General features: G+C 36.5%; 1 protein-coding gene across 2 annotated transcripts in view; it reads right to left on the bottom strand.

Annotated features, from left to right (window-relative positions):
- Nucleotides 1-19527, bottom strand: part of tpcn3 (two pore segment channel 3) — a 31639-nt gene extending 12112 nt beyond the window's left edge. The window contains exons 1-11 of one of the 2 annotated variants that reach the window (XM_028016892.1): nt 19127-19527; nt 15826-15908; nt 14856-14970; nt 12648-12776; nt 10965-11081; nt 10080-10198; nt 9193-9294; nt 7996-8122; nt 5991-6198; nt 1406-1550; nt 1138-1323 (exon numbers count right to left, since the gene is read on the bottom strand). In XM_028016892.1, coding sequence (XP_027872693.1) covers nt 1138-1323; nt 1406-1550; nt 5991-6198; nt 7996-8122; nt 9193-9294; nt 10080-10198; nt 10965-11081; nt 12648-12776; nt 14856-14970; nt 15826-15908; nt 19127-19219 — 1424 coding nt within the window. In that variant the 5' untranslated portion in view covers nt 19220-19527. Of the gene's footprint in view, nt 1-1137; nt 1324-1405; nt 1551-5990; nt 6199-7995; nt 8123-9192; nt 9295-10079; nt 10199-10964; nt 11082-12647; nt 12777-14855; nt 14971-15825; nt 15909-19126 lie in introns of those variants that run through there. The other variant, XM_028016893.1, reaches the window with a different exon arrangement.
- Nucleotides 19528-21549: the final 2022 nt, after the last annotated feature.

The following is a 21549-nucleotide window of genomic DNA, read 5'->3' as shown; positions in this document are numbered from 1 at the left end:
GAGCTGCTCCAAGCGCTTCTGGATGTGCAATGCGAAAAGCAGCTGATAAGACCGGAGATGTGTCACATACCTGGTGCTTATAATCTGGGATGTGGAAAGGCTGTGTGAAATGGATGCAACACGGCTAATTGATTATGAAATTTTTTAATCAAGTGAAAAGATAAACAGTTTTGCTGCTTTGACCAAAAAAACTTAAAGCAACCAGACATCGTTTTGGGTTCTTCTCCACCCAAATACTGACCCGTCTGTTAATAAAATATCGCTTTGTGATCTTGAGCTCGGTGGATTTTACATCAAATGGATAAAAATTAACAGAAATGAAAGCAGTTATGTAACTTCATATTTCACCTTGATGGGGTAAAAATCAGCAAATTATAAGCGACAATCTTTGTCTCTAAAATGAAATATGTGGAATTACTTACTGAACCAGCAAAAAACAGACAAGTTTGTTGAATAAAACAAATAAAATTTAATAAGGAAAAAGCAGAACCATTTTTCTCATAAGTAGGCATGAGTTAGTCAGTTATGGTTTCATAACTGCTGAATTTTTTTTACCATTTAAACCATTAAATAGTTTAAAATATCTTTTAAAGTATTAAAAGATATGGCTTTAAAAAAGACAGAAAGCCTCTCTGGGCATAAGGGACGGGATAAAGAATCGTTGCTCCTCCCCCGTATGTTGCTGAAAGAAAGCTGTTACATGTTTTTATTCAATTTGCTTCAAAAAAAAATTTTTTTTGAGGAAATATTTTAGGTAAAAAAAAAAAAAAAACGTCAACAGTACTGTGGAAACTAAAACTGCACCACTTATCCCAGTTGTTAGTTTTAGCAGGCTTCCTCTGTTTACACACTAAATAAATACATGACATTAATCACCAAATTATTTGCAGCAGCAGGAGGAATAATAGATTTTCATTCTTCATTCAGATCATTCGTATTTTAATGTGATTTTTTTGTTTAACTGTATGACAATTTTGTCATATTTTTACCTTAAACTGCATAGAAAATCAGCAGTGATCAACGAGAATATATTTTTATTGTTTGTGCTGTAAACAAACGGTAATAAAAACAACAGTAGGAGAGAATAAAGAATGAAACGTTAAGTGTAGGTGGTTTTAATTACAAACTCGTTCTCACCAGTTCCAGAAGCTGTGTTTGGAGAAGAAGGCTCTGGGCTCAAACACGTAGAGTTTCAACAGGATCTCCAGAACGTAGAGCGCCAGAAAAACCCACTCCGAGTTGGAGATCAGCGGATTCTCCTCATCCAGGCCGATAAACACGGCATTCACCAGGATGATCAGGTCGAAGGTGATAACAAAGCCCCTGAAGTTAAAAGAATAATGCAGTCAATATTCTGCTTGTTTCTGTTTTTTTTGTGCGATAAGCGGTCATGCAGAGAGCTCACCGGTGTTGGACGACTCTGCAGAGCAAGCGGCTCGGCTTCGACTCGTAGAAACTGGGGATCAGACTCTGAAGTGGGTGCGGTCTCGACTTCAGCGTAATCACTTCGATGTTCAGAAGATCGGCTAGCTGGACAAAAGCCACCTTACCTAACCAACAACGTGGAAAAAAGGAAGAGAATAAAATAATTTAAGGTTTAATTAGTACAAAACTAAATTCCATCTGTAATATTCGCATATTAGAGTTTTACTTCTGTCAACAAGAAGAACCTACCTGGATATTTAAGCAATATGTTCCCATTTCCGGGAGCAACACGTATTTATCTTTGCATCAGACTTCTTATTAACAAAACCAGTCGTATGCGACACCAGTCTTGTGTTGATACAATCATGTAATTTGAAAACAAATGCAGTGAAAAACTATTCAACTGGTCCAGGAATTCAAGATAAATGCGGACAGAGGTTTGAGAATATGGATGAACCGATAATTTGAGATATTATCAGTATCCATTGACAATACTGCTGTGATAACAATATTAACCAATATTATATACATTTTCCTATTCTTTCGACATTGTGATAAAACAACCACACCCAACAATCCCTCTGCATCATTATCACGTCACATGATCACACAAATACAACATGCCCCAGTTGCTGCTGCAGCAAAAATCACCTTAGACAGATTTAGAAACATCAGTCTGGTTAAATCTAAACCACTCAAAGATCTGGACTGGGCAGCAAGTTGCAGTTGGTCAATGCATTTATTAATGTGTGTTTATTATAAGATAAACACAGAAGGAAAGGAAGAGAAAGGCGAGGGAAAGAATACAGTTAAAAAAATATTGAAGGGAGTCTATTATGCAAAATTTACATTTTGGATGTCTTTGTATTTCCATTTGGGTCTCTAGTGCTTCTAAAAATAACCCAAGTATTTTAAAAAAAAGAAAGAAAAGAAAACAAAGCTGTTTGTTTTCTTTCCAGACCCCGAATGTTTTGGGGGGGTCTGGAAAATGAGCCATTTTAAAAATCTCTCAAATGTAACGTCACAAATCAGCAGGCACTGCCACTCACCTAGCAAGCCCAGCTGAACCCAGCCCGTTACCTAGCAACCCTATCAAGCTTAGCCCATTAGCTAGATTACCTGGCTTCCCAAGCAGGTCAGCCGATTTTACCTCTGTACAACAGCTGCTGGAACTGTTTTGTTGTTGACTTACCATCCAGAAACCACTTGTTGGTTGTGCAGGAGGCCCTACTTCTGCTTTTCAAAGATATGGTGTTGCATCGTTGCACATCTGTTTGCAACCATTTTCATCTGAGAGTGTAAAAGTGTAGTTGAAGGCAGTGGCCAGAAGCAGCTTATTGGGATTTAAAGTGACAAGACATCATAAAACAACTCATTCTGAAGAAGCTCAAAAAAGGAAGGACTGACAAGATTAAAATCTCATTTTCTAAGAATGATTTTGTAAAAAAAAAATTAATGAACTTATTTTGCATATCCCATAGAAATATTCTAATCTGTTCAAGGAAGCATAATAAGTGATCTTGAAAGGACAGGAATCAGATGTGTGCTGCAGTAACTGCCTGGTTTCTCACAGTAAAGGTCTGGAAGTGCTTGATATTTATTGCAGGTTCTTTCTGATTGCGACAGACGATGAACTGGCAGTTGCATTTCTCACTCTGAGCCACTACAACCTCAGAGCCAGATGTTTTATCAAAAAATTCAAAATAATAAAAAAAGACTTTGGTCAAGACAGTCAATAATTGCATGTTGTGTAACCTGCAGTAAACCCATTAAAAATGAAGTAGTGCAATGACTTTCATTAGACAGTAGAAGAAAAAATAAACAACTTTTGATAAAAGTTTGACTGAATCTAACCCAAGATAATAAAAACTCTGACATTTCTCCTAAACAAGTGTTATGTTCATGTTAGTTTATTTTGTTATGTTTTAATTACAAGGGAGTAGATTGGTGTGGTTGACTTGTAAAAGCAATAAAAAAGGTAAAACACTAAATTACACTTGTTTAGTCTAATACCAACCAGCCTTAATATATCTATATAAATATATATGTTGATATAGATCTATATAATTTAATTATATATAATCTTCTCATTACTTCCTTCGTGATGCATTAAGAACCACTGAGTTTCTTTTTGCGTATGAGTTATTAATAGATAAGAGCTTTTTAATGAGAATCATAAATTCACATATTATTAATTTATCAAGATGACGAACAATTAAGTTAAAGATGCCACATGCAGTAAAATCTTAGACCTGAAGGCAGACCACAACAGGCCAATTACGTTGATTTTATTATTACAAATGTCCGTCTGAAACTGCTTGCTCTGTTTGGACGAACAGCACAGAACCGATCTAAGCAGAACTGGATGATCAAGCAGTTTGACTTCCTTTATGTGGAGGAACGGTGTGAAGAAAATGAGTCGGCAAACCTTCGCTGTGGGGAGAAGACTGAGCTGCATCATGACCAGAGGAGGGGAGAGAGCCAAAACATTTACTCAACTAACAGTAGCAATACTTCAACACATTTTTACTCAAGTAAGAGTAAAAAGTAAACATCCAAAAAAAATTACTCGAGTGAAAAAGTATTTGGTAAAAAGTCTACTCAAGTACTGAGTAATTGATCAAATAAATATCGTAATTGCAAAATAAGCGCGGAGCTCAGTTGAAGTCCAGACTGAAAACACATCTATTTCCCCTGACGTTCAACACCAGTTAAAATAACAAAAGGAAAAAGTTATAACTTAATTCATTCAAGTTTTTGAGAATTTTCTGCGACTGAAACCAAGCATGTCTTGGTTTCTAATCATATTATTATTATTTCTTTGGTACTTTACTTCCCATTTTACTTATTTATCAACAATAATTAAAAAGATTATTTTATTCATAAAGAAACTTACATTTCTTTATTTATTATTTATCCGTCTGTTATGATGTAATTATTGTGAAGCACTTTGGCCAACTAAGATTGTTTTAAATATGGTTTATAAATAAACTTTAACTTGACTTCAAGTTACTCAGTGGGTAGAGTATCCAGAAATTTTACTCAAGAGTAGTGATACTTCATGATAAAATTACTCAACTAAAAGTAAAAATACTCCTAAAGGTAATTTTTTTTCCAAAAGTTTCCTCAAGTAATTATGACTAGTTACTCTGATCATGACTGGCATCATTTGTTTTAGGTATTAATATGTTTATTTCAGTTAAATATTTATATTGGTTGGGCTCAAGCAGTGAAGGTCTTATCTGTATAACATTGTGTTTATTTCTGTAAACGTTTTATGTTTCGGTCACTGTTGTAGTCAAGACCAACTAACCCGAGACCAAGACAAGACCAAGACCAGAATGTATCGAGACCGAGAAAAGACCAAGACTTTTAGGGTCCGAGACCAAGTAAAGACCAAAACCGAGGGAAGTAGAGACCAAGACCAATACCCCACGGTACATGACACAATAAAATGTGAAATATGATCAAAATTGCTTCTCAAATTGATCTGAAAGATTCACATTCCCATAAAACCACCTAGATATTAAATACTTAGAGCTGAAATAAATTTAACCAATTTTAAAAGCAGAACAAACTCTTTGTTCTGCTTTGCTTCCATCTCTGTGCTACAATCTGCGGTGGTCTTATGCCATTCCTAACAAGATAACACCCTGGGCGGTTGCCCATATTGCCCATGTCAGAAACCACCACTGTCTGCACCATTAAACATAGCAACTGAGGCAATGCACTAACTGTAAACAACGCTCAACTATGAACACTGACCAAGGAGCAACAAGCAAGAAGTAACCAAGCACAAGGTGCATGTCGTGACTGTTCTCGCCTTCTCTCCCGCTGCATAAAGCCAGGCAGCACAAAGTGCTGTAATGTCTTGCCATGGCAGGTGACAAAAACAATCAAAGCGCAATGTGCATGCTCTGCGTGCTTTTGTTCTTGTATTTTATTTATTTGCTATATCAATGTATATAATAAAATTAAAATAATAATAGCTACTGCAGCAGGAGCACAACTACATACTTTCTGAGGTGTATGTGAACATGTCATCAGCCCTCTGCCCCCCAATTACATAAACTTGTACAACTAATCTTTAATTAAAGTATCAATAATAATAAGTGTACATATGTGTGAATAAATTGCTGCCTACAGGGAAATAAAAAAAAGAATGAAACAAAAAAACAGAGCAATATTTAATCATTTAAAATATAAGTGAGTCAAAGAGCCGCTTCTGTTAGCCTGTGTCTAGAACCGCCTATGGGCTGCAGGTCTGAGGCATTTTATTAGCACGTTTTCCATCATTCTTATAGCTTGATAGGAAGCCTTATCCAAACTGGCAACCCACATTTATAAAATGGTGAAATAATATTGACCACAAAACACTGTATTTATAAAAGATCAACGTTTTTTTCTACACAATCCTAACAAACGTTTTTAATATTGAAAAAATAAACGGCTTATTGTGTCATGTATTGCGGGGTGCTGGTGTCGAGACCAAGACCGGTCTCGAGTACTACAACACTGGTTTCGGTGTTGATGAACGTGCAGTTCCGGCCCGGTTCCCGACCCACCTATGAAGCCTTGGTTGCTGTCATCGCAGACTCTCCACAGCAGCTCTCTGTGGGCGCTGCTGATGTCGGGTCGCGCCCGCTGGACCAGTTTGTTCCAGTTTTCATGGCTCACCACAGGGGGGCCGCCTTCTTCCCTCTGCTCCTGCAGGACGCCGAACGCTCGCGCCATTTTGTGCCGTTTGGCCCTCACCAGCTGCCGTATCTCCTCCTGTTTTAAGGCAACAAAAGAGAAAAGTGGGGAATACACAGCTTGGACTTTAATTCTAGGCCAACAGATTCTGTTTAAGTAGAAGGCGCTTCAATAAGATAATAAAGTGCATTCATGCATTTAGGTTATAACACATTTTTAAAAGTTTTACATCTCCCTCTACTGACCCTTTTGCAACTACGTCACTGAATCATCCTAAGGACGTCGGAAATGAAGCTCGGGAGTATTGAGTTGAGTGACTTAAGTTGTTTTCCCAAGTTGTTTTTGTCAGTTTATTTATTGCTTCGTTTTGTTCGAGTCGAGCTAATTTGTCTGTGAACGTAACACACCTGGTTGGGCCTCATAATAGCTAGCTTAGAAACCGACCCGAACCTCCTCCCTCCTGACATGTTGATCAAATTACCGACTTTGACTGAATTCACACCACATGATTTATATCACTATGTCATAAACAGCGTCACCCTTTACATTGGAGCAGCATTAAAAACGTACAGAAGACGCTAACCAACTTTTTGCTAGGCTACATGACAGTGGGGTGTCGTTTCCATGGTTACCAATGGTTAGACGCTTAGTAACCATTCATAATGCGATATTTGATATCTTTCCAATCACAGTTATGAAGTATATGAAAGTTAATCTTCTTACCTTGTAAAAAGTGTTCGCTGCAAATGCACGGTTACACTGAGGGCTAACAGACATTAAGATTAACGGCCGCCGCATCTTTCCTCATTAAAAGTTTTCCTATTTGTGCAGCCGACCACGCAGCCCCCTATGACCATTTTTTTTTTAACCAACATATTTTTATTGAGTTTTTACACTTTGGAAATACAAGCATGTAGTTATTTGAACAGGTTCTCTTTGTAGTTGTTACATGACAGTAATTATTTTACTCAACCCAGAGAAATAAAATAAAACAAAAAATAATAATAATAATAATAATAAAAAGTAAAAAACAAAACAAAGAACACAGCTTCTCAAAAACTGGGGTATCCTCACAGATTACAAATTGGTCAGATATAATTATACACATCTATACAACATGGCACACCACAGGTTCTGGCAAATCAGAACTCAAACAAACCCTCTGTCAAGTCTAAGTCCTTAATAAAATTAATGAAAGGCCCCCAAATCCTCTCAAAAAGATACCGTTTGGATTTCCTAATATATGTTATTCTTTCTAGCGGCAAATTAGACGACATCTGTTTTAACCACTGCGTGACACTAGGTCTATTGATATTTTTCCAAGTCAAAGCAATACATTTTTTTGCAGCCAATGAGCTTATATCTATGAAAGTGCGTTCTGATTTACCTATGACCATTTTTACTGCGAAATCAACTAAATAGATGCGATATAAGGCCACCAGAGGTGTGTTTTTGACAAACTTTAAAGGAGCGCATTGGTTGTTTTACGTCCGTCATGGCGGAGTGGGCGGGGTTTCGAAGAGAGTGTCGTCACGTGCAAAGGGTCAATAAGACATCTGTTTTCTTTTTAGCTGAATACAGGATAAACGTTGCTTCATACATGGAAAACATTTTTATTTTCCATGTTTGATCTCATTTTTTGCATCGCGAGAAGCTGCTGCTTTAACAGCTTGAGCTTAAATGACCCACAGAATATTTAATTTGTTGTTGGTTTAATACACTGTTATTAGTTTACAATTCAAACATTACAAAGGGATAATAAAGCTGACAATACAAGAATGTATACAACTCTCACAGTACTAGTTCTAGAAAAAAAATTATTTGTGTTGTAAAAAACAAAAACAAAAAAACATTTCTATATCAGTCAGTAGGTACCTTCAGGTGTTTTTTGTAGTTGTTGAACACAACAGCCAGGAAGACAGACATGAAGATGTACGTGTTGACGAGGATGTACAAGATGAAGAACAGGGCGAAAATAGAGTTGGAGTTGTACGCAGGCATCCTGCAAACGAGAAGCAGACGGTATTTATCGCAAATAATTACATGTTTACAAGAAACAGAGTAAAAAATGCAAAGTCACAGTACAGTTCCTTCCTCCCTTCTGTGTATCTCAGAAGGCAGAAACAGTTCATGTGGTTTTAGTGTCACAGTTATATAAATTACAGTAAAACCTTTTGCCCAATGCAAAGACCAGAGTTGGGTAGTAACTAATTACATTTACTCAATTACATTCACTTGAGTAACTTTTTGAAAAAAAATTAAAAATACTTTTAGGAGTATTTTTACTATACTGTACTTTTTACTTTTACTGGAGTCATTTTATTATGACGTATTTCCACTCTAACTTGAGTAAAATTTCAGAATTTTTTACCCACCTGCAGGTTTGGTTTTAATGAGTTTTTTTATTTAAAGAAACTGATTTGTAAAAATTATCTTTTGCCTGATTTTGTTATTTTTTGTTACTTATTTGAATTGTTGTCATTTTTGTCTATAAAATATCAAAATTTCCTCTTAACTTTATATTTTGGTCCATCAGATGATGTAATTTTAAAATATGAAATGATTGATAATTTGATCAGTTACTCAGTACTTAAGTAAACTTTTAATCAAATACTGTTTTACTCTTTCTTGAGTAAAAAAAAGTATTTTTTTTATTTTTGCTGCTTTTTACTTTCATTTGAATAAAAATATGTTGAATCAGTGATACTCTTACTTCAGTACAATTTATCAGTACAAGGACAAACAGAAGACGGATGGTTGATTATTATTAGTTTGCTTGTTATTTTTACCTAAATTAATATTTTTTCCTCCAACAAAGTTTAAGAACTTTAAGAGTTTTGGCCCATAAAAAAGTAGCAATAAAATAGTTTTTACAACACAAGTAAAAACAGAAAACCTTGTAGATATTGAGACTGTGGCGTTTATGGACAACCTTTGTCATATTAGAACTATTCGAAAACAATAGACTTGATCTGTAAAAGTTTTAATAACTCAGCTTCAAATGTTTTTTGGAGTAAATTAAAGCTAAAGAGAACAGGCGGTAGGTTTTGTAGATGTGAACGGTTCTCTTACATGACGTCAGGACTGTTGGCTGTGGTGACGAGGACGTACAGCTCAAAGACAATCTCCAGGTAGTTGGTGAAATACGAAGCTCCTTCTATGGTCTTCAAGCCTCTGCAGACAAAATATACTGTATATATCAATTGAGTTTAAGAAAACGCTCTCCTAAATATTACCAAGTAAAATTATTTCATGTCAGATCACAAATTGTTCCAAAAAAGTACAAAAAAACATGTAGAAATCTCCCATTTAACTATCAAGATCTGTTTTGGATTAGATGTAAATTATTTTTTAACTGAAAGAAACTAATATTGTAGTGGTGTGAAGATATTTTGTAATTTTTCTCGTCAAAGTAAAGTCTGTCTAACCGGGGGAACAAAAACAAAGCCATGTAAGAAACCAAAAACACATTAAAAAAGCCACCTGTTTTTGCCCCTCTGAGATCCACCTGACTATTTCTGGTAAATTAAGTATGAGCTCTTGTTTTGAAGATGCAGACTTTATCTTACATTTGTGTTTGCGTAAGGTTGGAAGTGGTTGAGACACTGTCCACTAATAAATACTGTTGGTGAGGAAGCCTGAAAATGCTCAGTTAAATAAAGCCTCCTCTGCTTTTAACGCATGTTGAAATCAGTAACATTCTGGCTACTTGCTTGTTACAAAAAAAGAAACTGTAACAGACAAAACACGAATGTTCTGTAAACTTCTACAAAACTGCGAAAGGTTAACTGCTGAAGTTAGCATCTGCTTCATCTGCTCTGTACTTGATTTCCTCTAGTTCAACGTACACAATCCTTGAGATAAATCAAACCTAAAGTCCCTTTTTGCATCTCTAAGCTGCGGATTATTGACCTTTGTGTGAAAACACCTAAACAAAGATGAAGATGGAGCCATCGTACCGTTTGCTCAGCAGCTTGAGGGCCATGAGGGAGAAGATGAGGACACTGAATATGAAGAGGACGAAGACAGAGGAGACCTCAGGAAGAGCGTTGCGGATGCTCCTGAACGCTCTGCGGAGCTGAACACAAAAACAAACATCAATCAATCAATCAAGTTTATTTGTGCAGCACATTTCAGCAACCAGGTTGTTCAAAGTGCTTTAAGTTGTAGAACACAGTCAACAATTGCTAAGTGACATTATCACACATAAAGATTGTGATTAATATTTCATTGATTATGTTTCAAAAGCAACTTTAAACAGATGAGTTTTTAGTCTGAATTTAAAGGAAGTCATTGTTTCGTTTTGCAGTTTTCTGGAAGTTTGTTCCAGATTTGTGGTGTATAGAAGCTGAATGCTGCTTCTCCATGTTTGGTCCTGGTTCTGGGGATCCAGAGCAGAACCAGAAGACCTGAGAGGTCTGGAAGGTTGCTATGACAACAGCAGATCTTCAGTGTATTTTGGTGCTAAGCTGATCAGTGATTCATAAACTAACAGCAGTATTTTAAAGTCTTTTCTCTCAGTGTAGGTACTTTAGAACTGGGTGATGTGCTCTAACTTCCTGGTTTTAGTCAGAACTCCAGCAGCAGTGTTCTGGATCAGCTGCAGCAGGAGGATTAAATTTTTTAGGCAGACTTGTGAGGAGACTATTGCGGTAATCAATGCAACATTTAGCGCAACAATTTCTGGGACAACTTATCACCCAGTAAAATGAAATTATAAATAGAGGGATTTCTCACTGATTTAATGAGAGTTTGAAAAATTAATTTGATCGCGTTGTTGAATGTTTTTCTCCTGAAGCGGAGGCCAAAGCAGCGGCTGCTGATTGCTGCGTTCAGGCTCTTACCTGCCGTCCTTCTGTGACGTTGATCAACAGGAGCGGACGCAGCACTCGAGACCAGCGAACGCTGTAAAGGTTAGCAGCTTTCAGCGCTCCGTAGATGATCATGTCTATTAACGTGAGCTGGATGACACGGAGAGGAACACATGCATTTATACAGAGACACTCAGGCCATGACTTCAAGAGAAACTTACAGTCATATTAAATAAATTAGATTTAAGATGAGGCTTATTTTCAGATTAAGCATTGAAGCTGGTAATAAAAATAATCACCATCTTACTAATAAATGGTAACAATGTGAAAGTTTTCACTCCAGTTTATATGGAATAAATACAGTCTCATTAGAAGCCGACTTTTTAAGCCTTTGAGTTTAATGAAAATTATTTCCTGTTCAACTTCTCTTCTTTTGTAACCATCACTTGGCTGATTAGATTGATTAAATCTAGAATAATGTGCTTATGATACAACTGAACTGAAATAAAGGTCACTGATAGAGCTGAAACTAAAAGTCATTTTAGCAATCGAATAATCGGGTAAAAATTGTCTCCTACAGATTTTTCATTCAATAATATTTGTACAATATTAGAATAAATTAAAATGTGCATACAAATAATTAAATTCCTTTTTTGTATAAGAAACTAAACATTTTATTGCCCAACATGCAATAACAAAACAAAAAGATTAATCTGCAGCTAAAAAATACTTCTAGCATAAAAATTTATTTATATAGTGTAGGACAGATATGTTAACTACTTTTTAGATTTACTGTTTAATAATTAAATAACAAAAAATGCTTAATAGGATCATTTCTTTACAAAATTTGGACCAGGTGAGGCTAAAATTGCCCTTTGAGGAGTTTGGGGGTAAAACATATTTACAAAGTTGTTGTTTTTTTGAAAGTGTAAAATGTATACATTTTTTTATCTAGTTTTGGTTTAATTATTGTTCTGCGTATGCTTTTCTTTCAGCACGTGGCATTTTTCAGTCTGTATGCTCCAGTTAACGATTAATCGATACTAAATTAGTTGACGATCTTTTACTATGAATTGTGTCAGCTCTTAATGTCAAATTAAAACATCCTGAACTAAAAAAGTTGTTGTATTTTTCATGCCAACATCTGATCACCCTGCACAGGACAATGTTATCTGTAACCACAATACCTGAAGGTTTAAACTGTGTCCCTGCTGAAACCTTTGGTCATGACTGGAACATTATGCTTTCAAAATAAACGCACTACATTATGCAAGAACTTTTAAACTGTCCCTCCACAGAGAGGAAGAATTACTGCTGTAAATTAAGTTGTTCGACAGGAGTGCTTCATGTTGTTTTAGCCAATAGTGAGCCTCAGAGTCACCAGGAAGCCTCTGCTGCTCCAAAGGTGCTGACTTGACAATATTTCTGGCTAAAAGCTGTTTCACAACAGCAGCCAAAACGTCTTCTCAGCACATTCAAGCCCTCCAAGTTCACAGACAGGAACTCTGCTCAGCACACTGCTACTATTTCACACAAAAAGCAAGGAAGAGTCTAAAGCCCACAAATAACCACCAGGATACAATATTTCCAGGTTCTTGAACATGGTGTCATTTTGACAGCTTTCATCTAAGGAGCATCTCTGAAGTTTAAAAATACAACATCTGCACTAAAGCAGATTTGCTACATCAGTGTTTTAAAATGAACATGAAATCCTACCAAGAGGACGACGATGATGCAGATGTTCTTTGGGTCCTTCCAGAACTTTTCCCGGGGAATCACCTTGGCGTAGTGAACGAGCCGAATGGTGAAGACGAGCAGGCAGAGCAGCTCCACCAGCATGGTGGCCTGAAGGCAACGCAGCACAACAGAAACCCAATGAAAACACCTCACACTTTTTTAACCTGCCTTCCTTGCAGGTTAAACTCAAAATGTTAGCTTTGCAAAAACATTGTTAGAAAATTTCCAGGTGGTTGTTGTTTGAGCTCAGATGATTTCATTTCAATAACTGTGTCCAAGGTTCGCACTGATTATGGCAAAAAAAAATAAAATAAATCCTTCCACTTTGCTGCTCCCTCAGATTGGAATTAAGCAAAATTAAGTTGCACTTTAGTCATATTTTTACTTTTATCAAGGTGTTTGTTCTTTTATATCTTGTCTTCCTTTATTACCTATATTGTATTTTGATATCTGTAGTTTTGATTTGTAGTTGTTGCTGTTTTGCTGCCAGTCTTGCCCAGATATCAATGAAACATGCCTGGTTAGATGAAAGTTATATAAATACATTACACGCTTCCAGATCAGAACTTTTCAAAGGCAAACAAATGGCGAAAATGATTTATTGGGGTATTATTTGAGATTATGATACCACAAAGTAGTGGATATTTGTGAAAGTGAAAAGGCGACTATTGTAGTTTAAATATTTCTATAAATCGAATAGAGATGCAACTAGCGATTATTTTAGTCATCGATTATTCAGATACAAAACTTGGCAAATTCTGCAGATTCTTAATTAAACCACCTAAACCTTTTTTTTTTTTTTTTACATAGTACTAGAAATACATTAAACATTTAAATAAATTTATTTTCTAAATAAAAAAAAAACATTTGTCTAAAATGCAACAACGGCATTCCTTTAGTGTACACTTGATCATTTGTAGCAAAGGATGCATCTGCAACTAAAAAAAATACTTCAACATGTGAAAGTTCAGCCATTTCTGCTCTACATAACATCAATTAAGTGTACAGCTGGCCTGTTTTTTTATTTATTTTTAGATTAACCGATTAATAATTGGACAGCAAAAGTTGCTTAATAGAAGTCGTATATAAAAACTGGAAAAGAAATTGCACACTCAGCTGACTAGTTACAGACTTCTGAATGAGTTACTGTCTTTCTGCAACTTGAATACTAGACTGAGGGAAAACAGTAACTACTAAGAAATCTCTGTATCCTAACAGGCTGAGGTTTTAGTTTTTTATTTGCTCCCACAGTTAAAATATAAGATTGCCAGTTTCTGATAAAACTATTGGAGTAAAGGTGTTGTAGAAATTAACAATCTTCTTCATCGTTTTAAAAACTATTGGAGAAACTGTTGCTTCTTTTTCCTGTTAGTGCCTGAGGGAAATGTGACAGATCTGTGTTTATTAGATGTGGACTTTAGAGCCAATTAAGCTTTTTACAGAACTATTTTTATGGGTGTTTCTTTTTTTAGTTCATAACTTCAACAAGGAAATCCCCCAGCGTGAGGAGAACCATCTGTAACGCAACGTTTTACTCAGCATCCGTCAAATGTTCAACGTCTCAGTGAAACGCTCAGACACAATGTCTCAGTCTGGCGGAAAGAAACTGAGCAAAATGGTTTTAAATAGTTCAAATCATTGTTTAAAGTGGGTTTCAATTATTCCAATTTAAAATTCCATACTTCACTTTTATAGATACATTTTTTATATATCACTATGGATATCAAAACACTTGAGTTTTATTATCACAGTTTTTTAAAATGCCACATATGGTACTGGAGAGTTATTAGGATTAAGGACAAAGAGGTATTTTCTGTTTTTTCTTTTGGAAAAAACAGTTTAAGAACTGTGGGTCCAGTTTAGACCCAGAAATAAAAGGATTTAAAGGCCAAAAATAAACAACAAAAAACCTTTTTTTAATTTCCTGAATGGATTTGGGGCTAAACTGACATGGATACAAACTAAAGTTTTGTATTAACATCTTCTTGTGATACTCTAAATATTAATAACAGAATAAGAAATTGAAAGTCACGTTTTCCATCTCCAATTTTCACTTTTGTACGCTTATCCAGACTTCAAACATTATAGAAGTCATTGTGTCAAAACACGGAGCACGTAAAGGTATGACATAGAGATTATGCTCTGTTAGCATTTTCTGTGCGTGTCCAGCAGAATCTGCCATCGTACCCACGTGGGCAGAGAAACCAGAGCCGGTTCCTCAAAGATCGCCAGCGACAGATTGACCAGGATGAAGAAATACAGGAGAATCTTTAAGGCCCAGTGGTTGTAGAGGAGGTAGAGTCTGAAAACACACAAAACGCAAACACATTACAAACCTGTAAAGGAGGAAGCACCACTAAATGTGTACTATAATGTTAACCTGGTGCAGTGCACTTATTGCAGCAACTGCAGTCAGGAGGAAATACAAAATATATACAAAATCACACAGTTTCCAAAAACCGTAAAAAAAATTTTAAAAGTTTTTAAGTAATTCACAATTATCTGTCAATATTGATAATTATTGATTTGTTTTTTTGCTTTAAATATCTGAAATACTGCAAACTGGTGTTGCAACCTTTCCTATTTTATCCACAGTTTCTTCTCAAGCTTTTGTACTTATTTTCTCCTTTCACGCCACACAGTCGTTTTTTTATTTTATTTTTAAGCAGTAAAGAGACAAAGTAGCAAAACCTGAAACTGCTGCTGCTCCGCACGTTTCTCAGTAAGTTGTTGCTAGGTAACCAAAGAATGAGCTGTTGCCAGGGAAACAAAGAGTGAGTGAGTAGAGGCCAACTGAGGGTGAACAACTAAAGCCTTTCCTCTGCCTACATCTCCCAGAATGCTGTGCGGTTCTGAATCCGAGTTCAGTGAAATTATTGAACATCCTATCTAATATATTTTCTATTGATCACATGTATCGTGATATACAGTATATTTATTGCCCAGCCATATTGTAAGGCCATTACTTTCTAGAGATGTGTGTGCATTTCCTACTCTGTGTGACATATAAATAGCCTGGACAAAGCCAGAAGAGGTGAAACACAGTTTTGCAAACCAAAACAGCTAAGTGAACATTTTCCAATAAAGATGACTGCCTGGTTTCATGAATTCATACATGCTTTTATCCAACGGGTGTTTGAGAACTTGATGGCCTCACCTGACAGCCTGAGGGGACGTATCGAAGTAGATGTTTCTGTTGTACTGGGCATCTGACACATAGATGGTAGCCAAGTTAAAATCCTGAAAATGCACAGACCAGCTGTTAAAAAACAAAACTGTACTGACAGAAGCTGTTTTTAAAAACACAGGTGAAGAATAAGTCTGTTTTAAATTCAATTTCCCGCTTGGCTTGAACCGTCACCGGTAGATCCTGAGAGAGGAAGAACACCATATTAAAACCCCCCACCGCATTATGTAGCATGCTGTCTGATCGCATTCCTGCTTGAAACACTCCATACACTTCTGACCAATCACACAATACTTTGCATAGAAATAGTTCGACCTGAGCCTGGCTTAGACTCGGTTTTCATCACATAACTACGTCAATGAGATCAGGCTGCAACTCTTTGGATATAAAACACCAGCATCTTCTCTGAGACCGTGCTGATTTCCTCCTCCTTCAACATCATTTAACCGGCATGTTGGGGCCGGAGAATATGGCTGAACAACATGTCATGATACAAGTGTTCCATATAAAGTCAAAATGTCAATAATCACTGATTAGTTTTTTGTTTTAAATATCCAAAATACTTCCAAACTGGTGGTGTGACCTTTCCTCTTTAAGCACAATTTTCAGTATATGGCACTATTTTTTTATTTTTAAGCAGTTATGAGGCACGGTGGTGAAACAAACTGTTGCCATGCAAGTTACTCAACAGGTTGTTGCTAGGTAACTAAAGAATGAGTGAGTCAGTTGATGCCACCAACCTTGCTTGGCTGGTTGTGAGAGGTTGTCTCTGTCTACATCTCCCAGAATGCTGTGCGGTTCTGGATCAGAGTTCATGAATAGTCTAAATATTAAATATTCTGTCAGACATATTATCTATTTATCCTGATCACATGTCTACTATCATATATATATTGTTATTGAATTTATTGTCAATACATGTAGATATAGTCATACTCTGAATATGTCCCAACAATCTCGGCCTTACTTTTAAGAACTTTGTCTCCACCGCACACCTCACCACCGTCTTCCTGTCCTTGTACGCTACACGGCGCCCTCAAACAATTTTCTGCCAACTTAACTTCCTCATACGGCACCACAGTTCCTCTCCACAAAGACACAGCATTACTTCTTCTGTACTTCTCCATCAGCATTGTCAAAGTAAACATTAGATCTGTAATTCACTCAACACTAACAACAACACTGCTAACTAAATAGTCTCTCTCTCTATGATATGATGATGTTTTGTTATTTTTAAGCCCTCTGTTCCCATGTGGTACAGCTCTGCTAATCCACCTTGGTTCCCAAAATACACCCACATTCATTCTTTTACAATTAAGATTGTGTTAAACAATCTTTATGCCAATGGCGCTATATAAATAAATTGAAATGAAACAAACTGCTTGACGTAGTATTCCAGTGGATCCAGGATCCTGGACTGGACAGTAAATTAATAACAATATATATTACAATATACGCACGATGAATATCAATAGATAATATATCCAATAGAATGCTCAGTTTCACTGAACTCCGATTCAGAACTGCACAGCATTCTAGGTGATGTAGGCAGAGGAAAAGCTTTAGCCACTCAACCTCTCACGGTCAGCTGAGCAAGATTGGTGGAATCAACTCACTCACTCATTCTTTGGTTACCTAGCAGGTTGGAAACTTTATAAAATAATCTTCAACACTTGACTTTTTTCCAAAATATTATGTATATTTTGTGTCTCTAAATGAGTTTTATTTAGCAGGACTGCAGGCAAAAATGGTTCCTTGGATCATGAAGGTAGCGGACTTAGAATGACTGTCGGCCGATATTAATCATTTTATAATATATTGGTATTACTCTGATAAACAAAAATGGGCCAATATTAACCACCGATATTCATTTCCTTCCTGTTGCCATTTGTTTCTGGAGGGGGAGTGAACAAAGTTGGTCATGTGACAGTGACAGTGATTGTGGGGAGTTTAACATCAGCTCCTGTTTCCTGAGCAAAGAAAGAGTGATGAAGTCAGCAATATGCTTGTTTTTTCCCCCCAAAGTTTCAAAAGCAACAGCAACCTTCATATTGGCCCAAATTTATACATCGGTGCATCCCTAGTTAGAATGGCCCAATCAAAGTCCACACTTTATTCCAACTGTGTCAAGATTTGAAAATTGACATTGACAGGCACCTTTCCAACCAATCTGAATGAGCTTGAGCAACAGTTCAGTGAAGAGCAGACATTTTATTCACACTATATATTGTATGAAATTAACAGATATTTATAAGATCGTGTTGCATATCGTAATTTAATTTAAACTTTTTTAAGTGGCATTCTTGCAGACAGCAAAGTAAGCTTTTTGCTGGACAAGCAAACATGTTTCTGCTGTGCACATGACAAATGAAGGTTGAAATTAAATATTTTAGTCTCTGGAAATCTGTCAGAGACGTACCTTAAAAGACAAATTAATCAAATGATGCTCAAATAAGGACTTATCTCAGGGTAACTGAATCCAAATGCACTCCAAACTGCTCAGATTTATCTTTGTTAAACATTCTGAAAATAATGAGCAGTTCACTTCCCAGTTATCTTCTACTTTATGTCGTTAAACTCCAACTGGTTTGTGGCTGTAATGAGACATTAAAAAATTCAGGGTGTGTTAAGATCTCTGGACCAACCACATCTTCCGGTCTCTTCATCCTCTAACTGCAGTGAAACAGAAGGAGCTGCTCTCCACAGCACAAACAACAGATGTTCTCAAAAATCATCACAGAAACAGAAAATTGTTTCTGTTGTCTACTGACAAACCTCACCGGCTAACTGAGAACGATGCTGTGTGATGAAGTTATGAGGCTGGCAATTAAAGATGTTGTATTCAAGACTGCAATGAAGGAAAACAATCTCACTAACACTTTCTGTATACTGCAATATAAACAAAAAGGGAAAAGATGCATGATAATCCATCATGAAACATAATATTTAAATGGATTAAATTGGATTAAATAAAAATTCACATTTAAAAATTTGATATTTTTTGAGAGAGGTTTCAACGAGAGAAAGTTTAAAGCATTTCTTAAAACTATTTCTGATTTTCTTTAAATCAGCTGAAAGTTTCTGATCCCGACTCTTCATCAGCTGTTTCTCTGCTTTATGGAGCAGAAAGGACAAGAGTCCAGAAGTTTACTGCCGTGCTCTGGCATAAAAAGCTGCAGAAACACATGATGCAAACAGAGGAGGACCAGCTGTGCGTGAGTTTGCGTGTGTGTGTGCGTGTGTGTGTGTGTGTGTGTGTTCATGCTCTCGCCTCTTGGGTTTTTGCAGGACTCCCTCCGTTCGGAATTCCTTTTCCTGCAGACGCGTCAGGAATGTTTTCGTTTTTCTCCGCTGGTTCCGACATCTCCAAAAAAAAAATAAATAAATAAATAAAACCTCCCACACAACTTTTCCTAAACTTCTCCTCGGATTCGGGAAACTTCAATAGAACTTTTAGAGCTTTATATGTCGAAGGTTTTGCCTTGTTATTTCAGCTGAGAGCCCAAAACTCGTTAATGATCCTTCCTTTTGCTGACAGCGTGGTTACAGCGCGTCCATGTAACATCAGATGTTTTCCTTTCCGGCGCACATGAAAAGAATTAGAACATCCATCCCCATTTCAGCCTTCCTGTGATCTGCTCCAAGCTGTCAGTCCTGCTCTAATAAACCACTGCTGCATTCAAAGACCAACGGAAATATGAGTTACAAACAACGTATCTTAAATTCCCTGGTAAATTATTGATAAAAAATGACTGAAACTAACGTATTTGTATTCGGTATGCAACACAAAACATTATCTATTCGTAAGTATTACACATTGTTTTATTCACCCCTGCATGCAGTAAGTTTTCATGGTGGAATCTGTTTTACCCACATTTTAATGGGATCCTAAAGGCAACACCGGGCGTCATGTGATTCACAGCAGCAGGATAACGGAAACAGGTAGTTTAAAAAAAAAATCCAGAAATTTACAGAAAACATTTGTAAATGTTTTTGCAAATTTGGTAAACATGAAATAAACATGTTCTTGTTCTTCTTTCATTGACTGTTGAGCTGACACTAATTTGGTAAACATTTGTGTTTGTAACATTTATGATAATTTTGGAACATGAATGTCCCAAAAATGATCTTCTGAATAAACTTTTTATCAACTTATTTTGATTTAATTATAGTTTTATTTTTCCCATAAGGTGACTAAAGAGGAGAGCATAATTTTTATGCAGAAACTTGAATACAGCCAAGTTTTTATTTTGTATATTTTAAATTTGTTAAACAAAAATCTTTTAAATTCAAGTTTGAAATAAAACCTTACTTTGAAAAAGAATTAAATACCTGAGATGACATTTGTAGTCATCTCAAGGGATAACTACAAGTGTTGTAATTTGTAGTCTTGTACAAATGAGATTATCTTTGAAATTATCTTTGGTATAAAGCAGTGCTTCTCAATTCCAGTCCTCAGGCCCCCCTGCTCTGCATGTTTCAGATGTGCCTCTATTCCAGAACAGCTGATTCAAATGATTGCATGACCATCAAGTGCTGCAGAAACCTGTTGATCACCCATAGATTCAATCCAGGTGTGTAGCAGAAGGGAAACACCTAAAACATGCAGGGCAGAGGGGCCTGAGGACCGGAATTGAGAAACCCTGGTATAAAGAAACAAGAGCTGATGTGATCTTTGCTAAAGTCTCCAGGTTTACCATTTAGTTAACCTTTCACGCCATCTGCTGAGCATATCCGTCAATGCTCCAACATGTGGTCTTGATAACCTTTCATGACATAAGCAGTAAGTTTTTTTTTTTGCTTGAACGAGGATCTAGTGGTCCCATCTGAATATAAAAAATGTTGGGAAACATGGAATAATTATATAGATATGGTTTTAGGAATAAAAACTATGTTTGGGATATTTAATAGATAGACAGACAAACAGATTTCACAGTTTCTCTAATTTTTTCTAAAACTATAGGGATAGACTAAAACATATAGTGCTGTTAACATGAGTTTTATTAGAAGTTGAGATTTGGACTGTTTCTCATTCTTTCTTTCTTTTTTGTTGTTGTTGTTGCAGGTAGGCAGATTTTACTGGTTTTACTGAAAACGGTCAAATCTGGCGACCTTGCGAGCAGTGCCATGTTTTTCTTTTTTTTTTTCATGAGCGTGAGGTGCATGGATATATAAAACCGGCGTTTTGCTATTTATTCTTTCTGGAACCCGGCTTAAAAAATGTCTTCTTTGATCTCCTAAGACCAGATAAACCTCTCCTAACCTAAACGATTGAAAACTATCGCAGTTCCAACTGAGATCATCTCTGGGTTGACTGAGGCCTATTACTTTGGCGCCGACCTGTTGATGATGGGCAAGAGTGGACAAGTAGGCCGCAGGAGCGCCATGTTTGAAATCGCTGCGTTTGTTATTCGGTATGTTACTTTTTGGAAATCTTATTCAATGCCTACGTGGAATATCTAGGGGAGAAAAAAATGGCGTCTGGAGCCAGCAGCAGATCGATTATGGATATACTAAGGCGGTCTACAATCAAACTGAGGATTGGATCCATTAAGCTGAGGATCCCTTGAAATTGATTTACTGATGACCGTGTGGGACATGTTAAGGTTTAGCTTAATCCGTTAAGTGGCGGCTTCACCGGAGGAAATGGCCGCTTGTATCTACCCATTTGTCTTCCAAGTAACAAATGAATAC

Source organism: Xiphophorus couchianus, chromosome 5, assembly GCF_001444195.1.
Source record: "Xiphophorus couchianus chromosome 5, X_couchianus-1.0, whole genome shotgun sequence".
In the NCBI taxonomy this organism is placed as follows: domain Eukaryota; kingdom Metazoa; phylum Chordata; class Actinopteri; order Cyprinodontiformes; family Poeciliidae; genus Xiphophorus; species Xiphophorus couchianus.
Note: the sequence above shows the minus strand (reverse complement) of the source record. Positions and strands in the feature narration are given on the sequence as shown.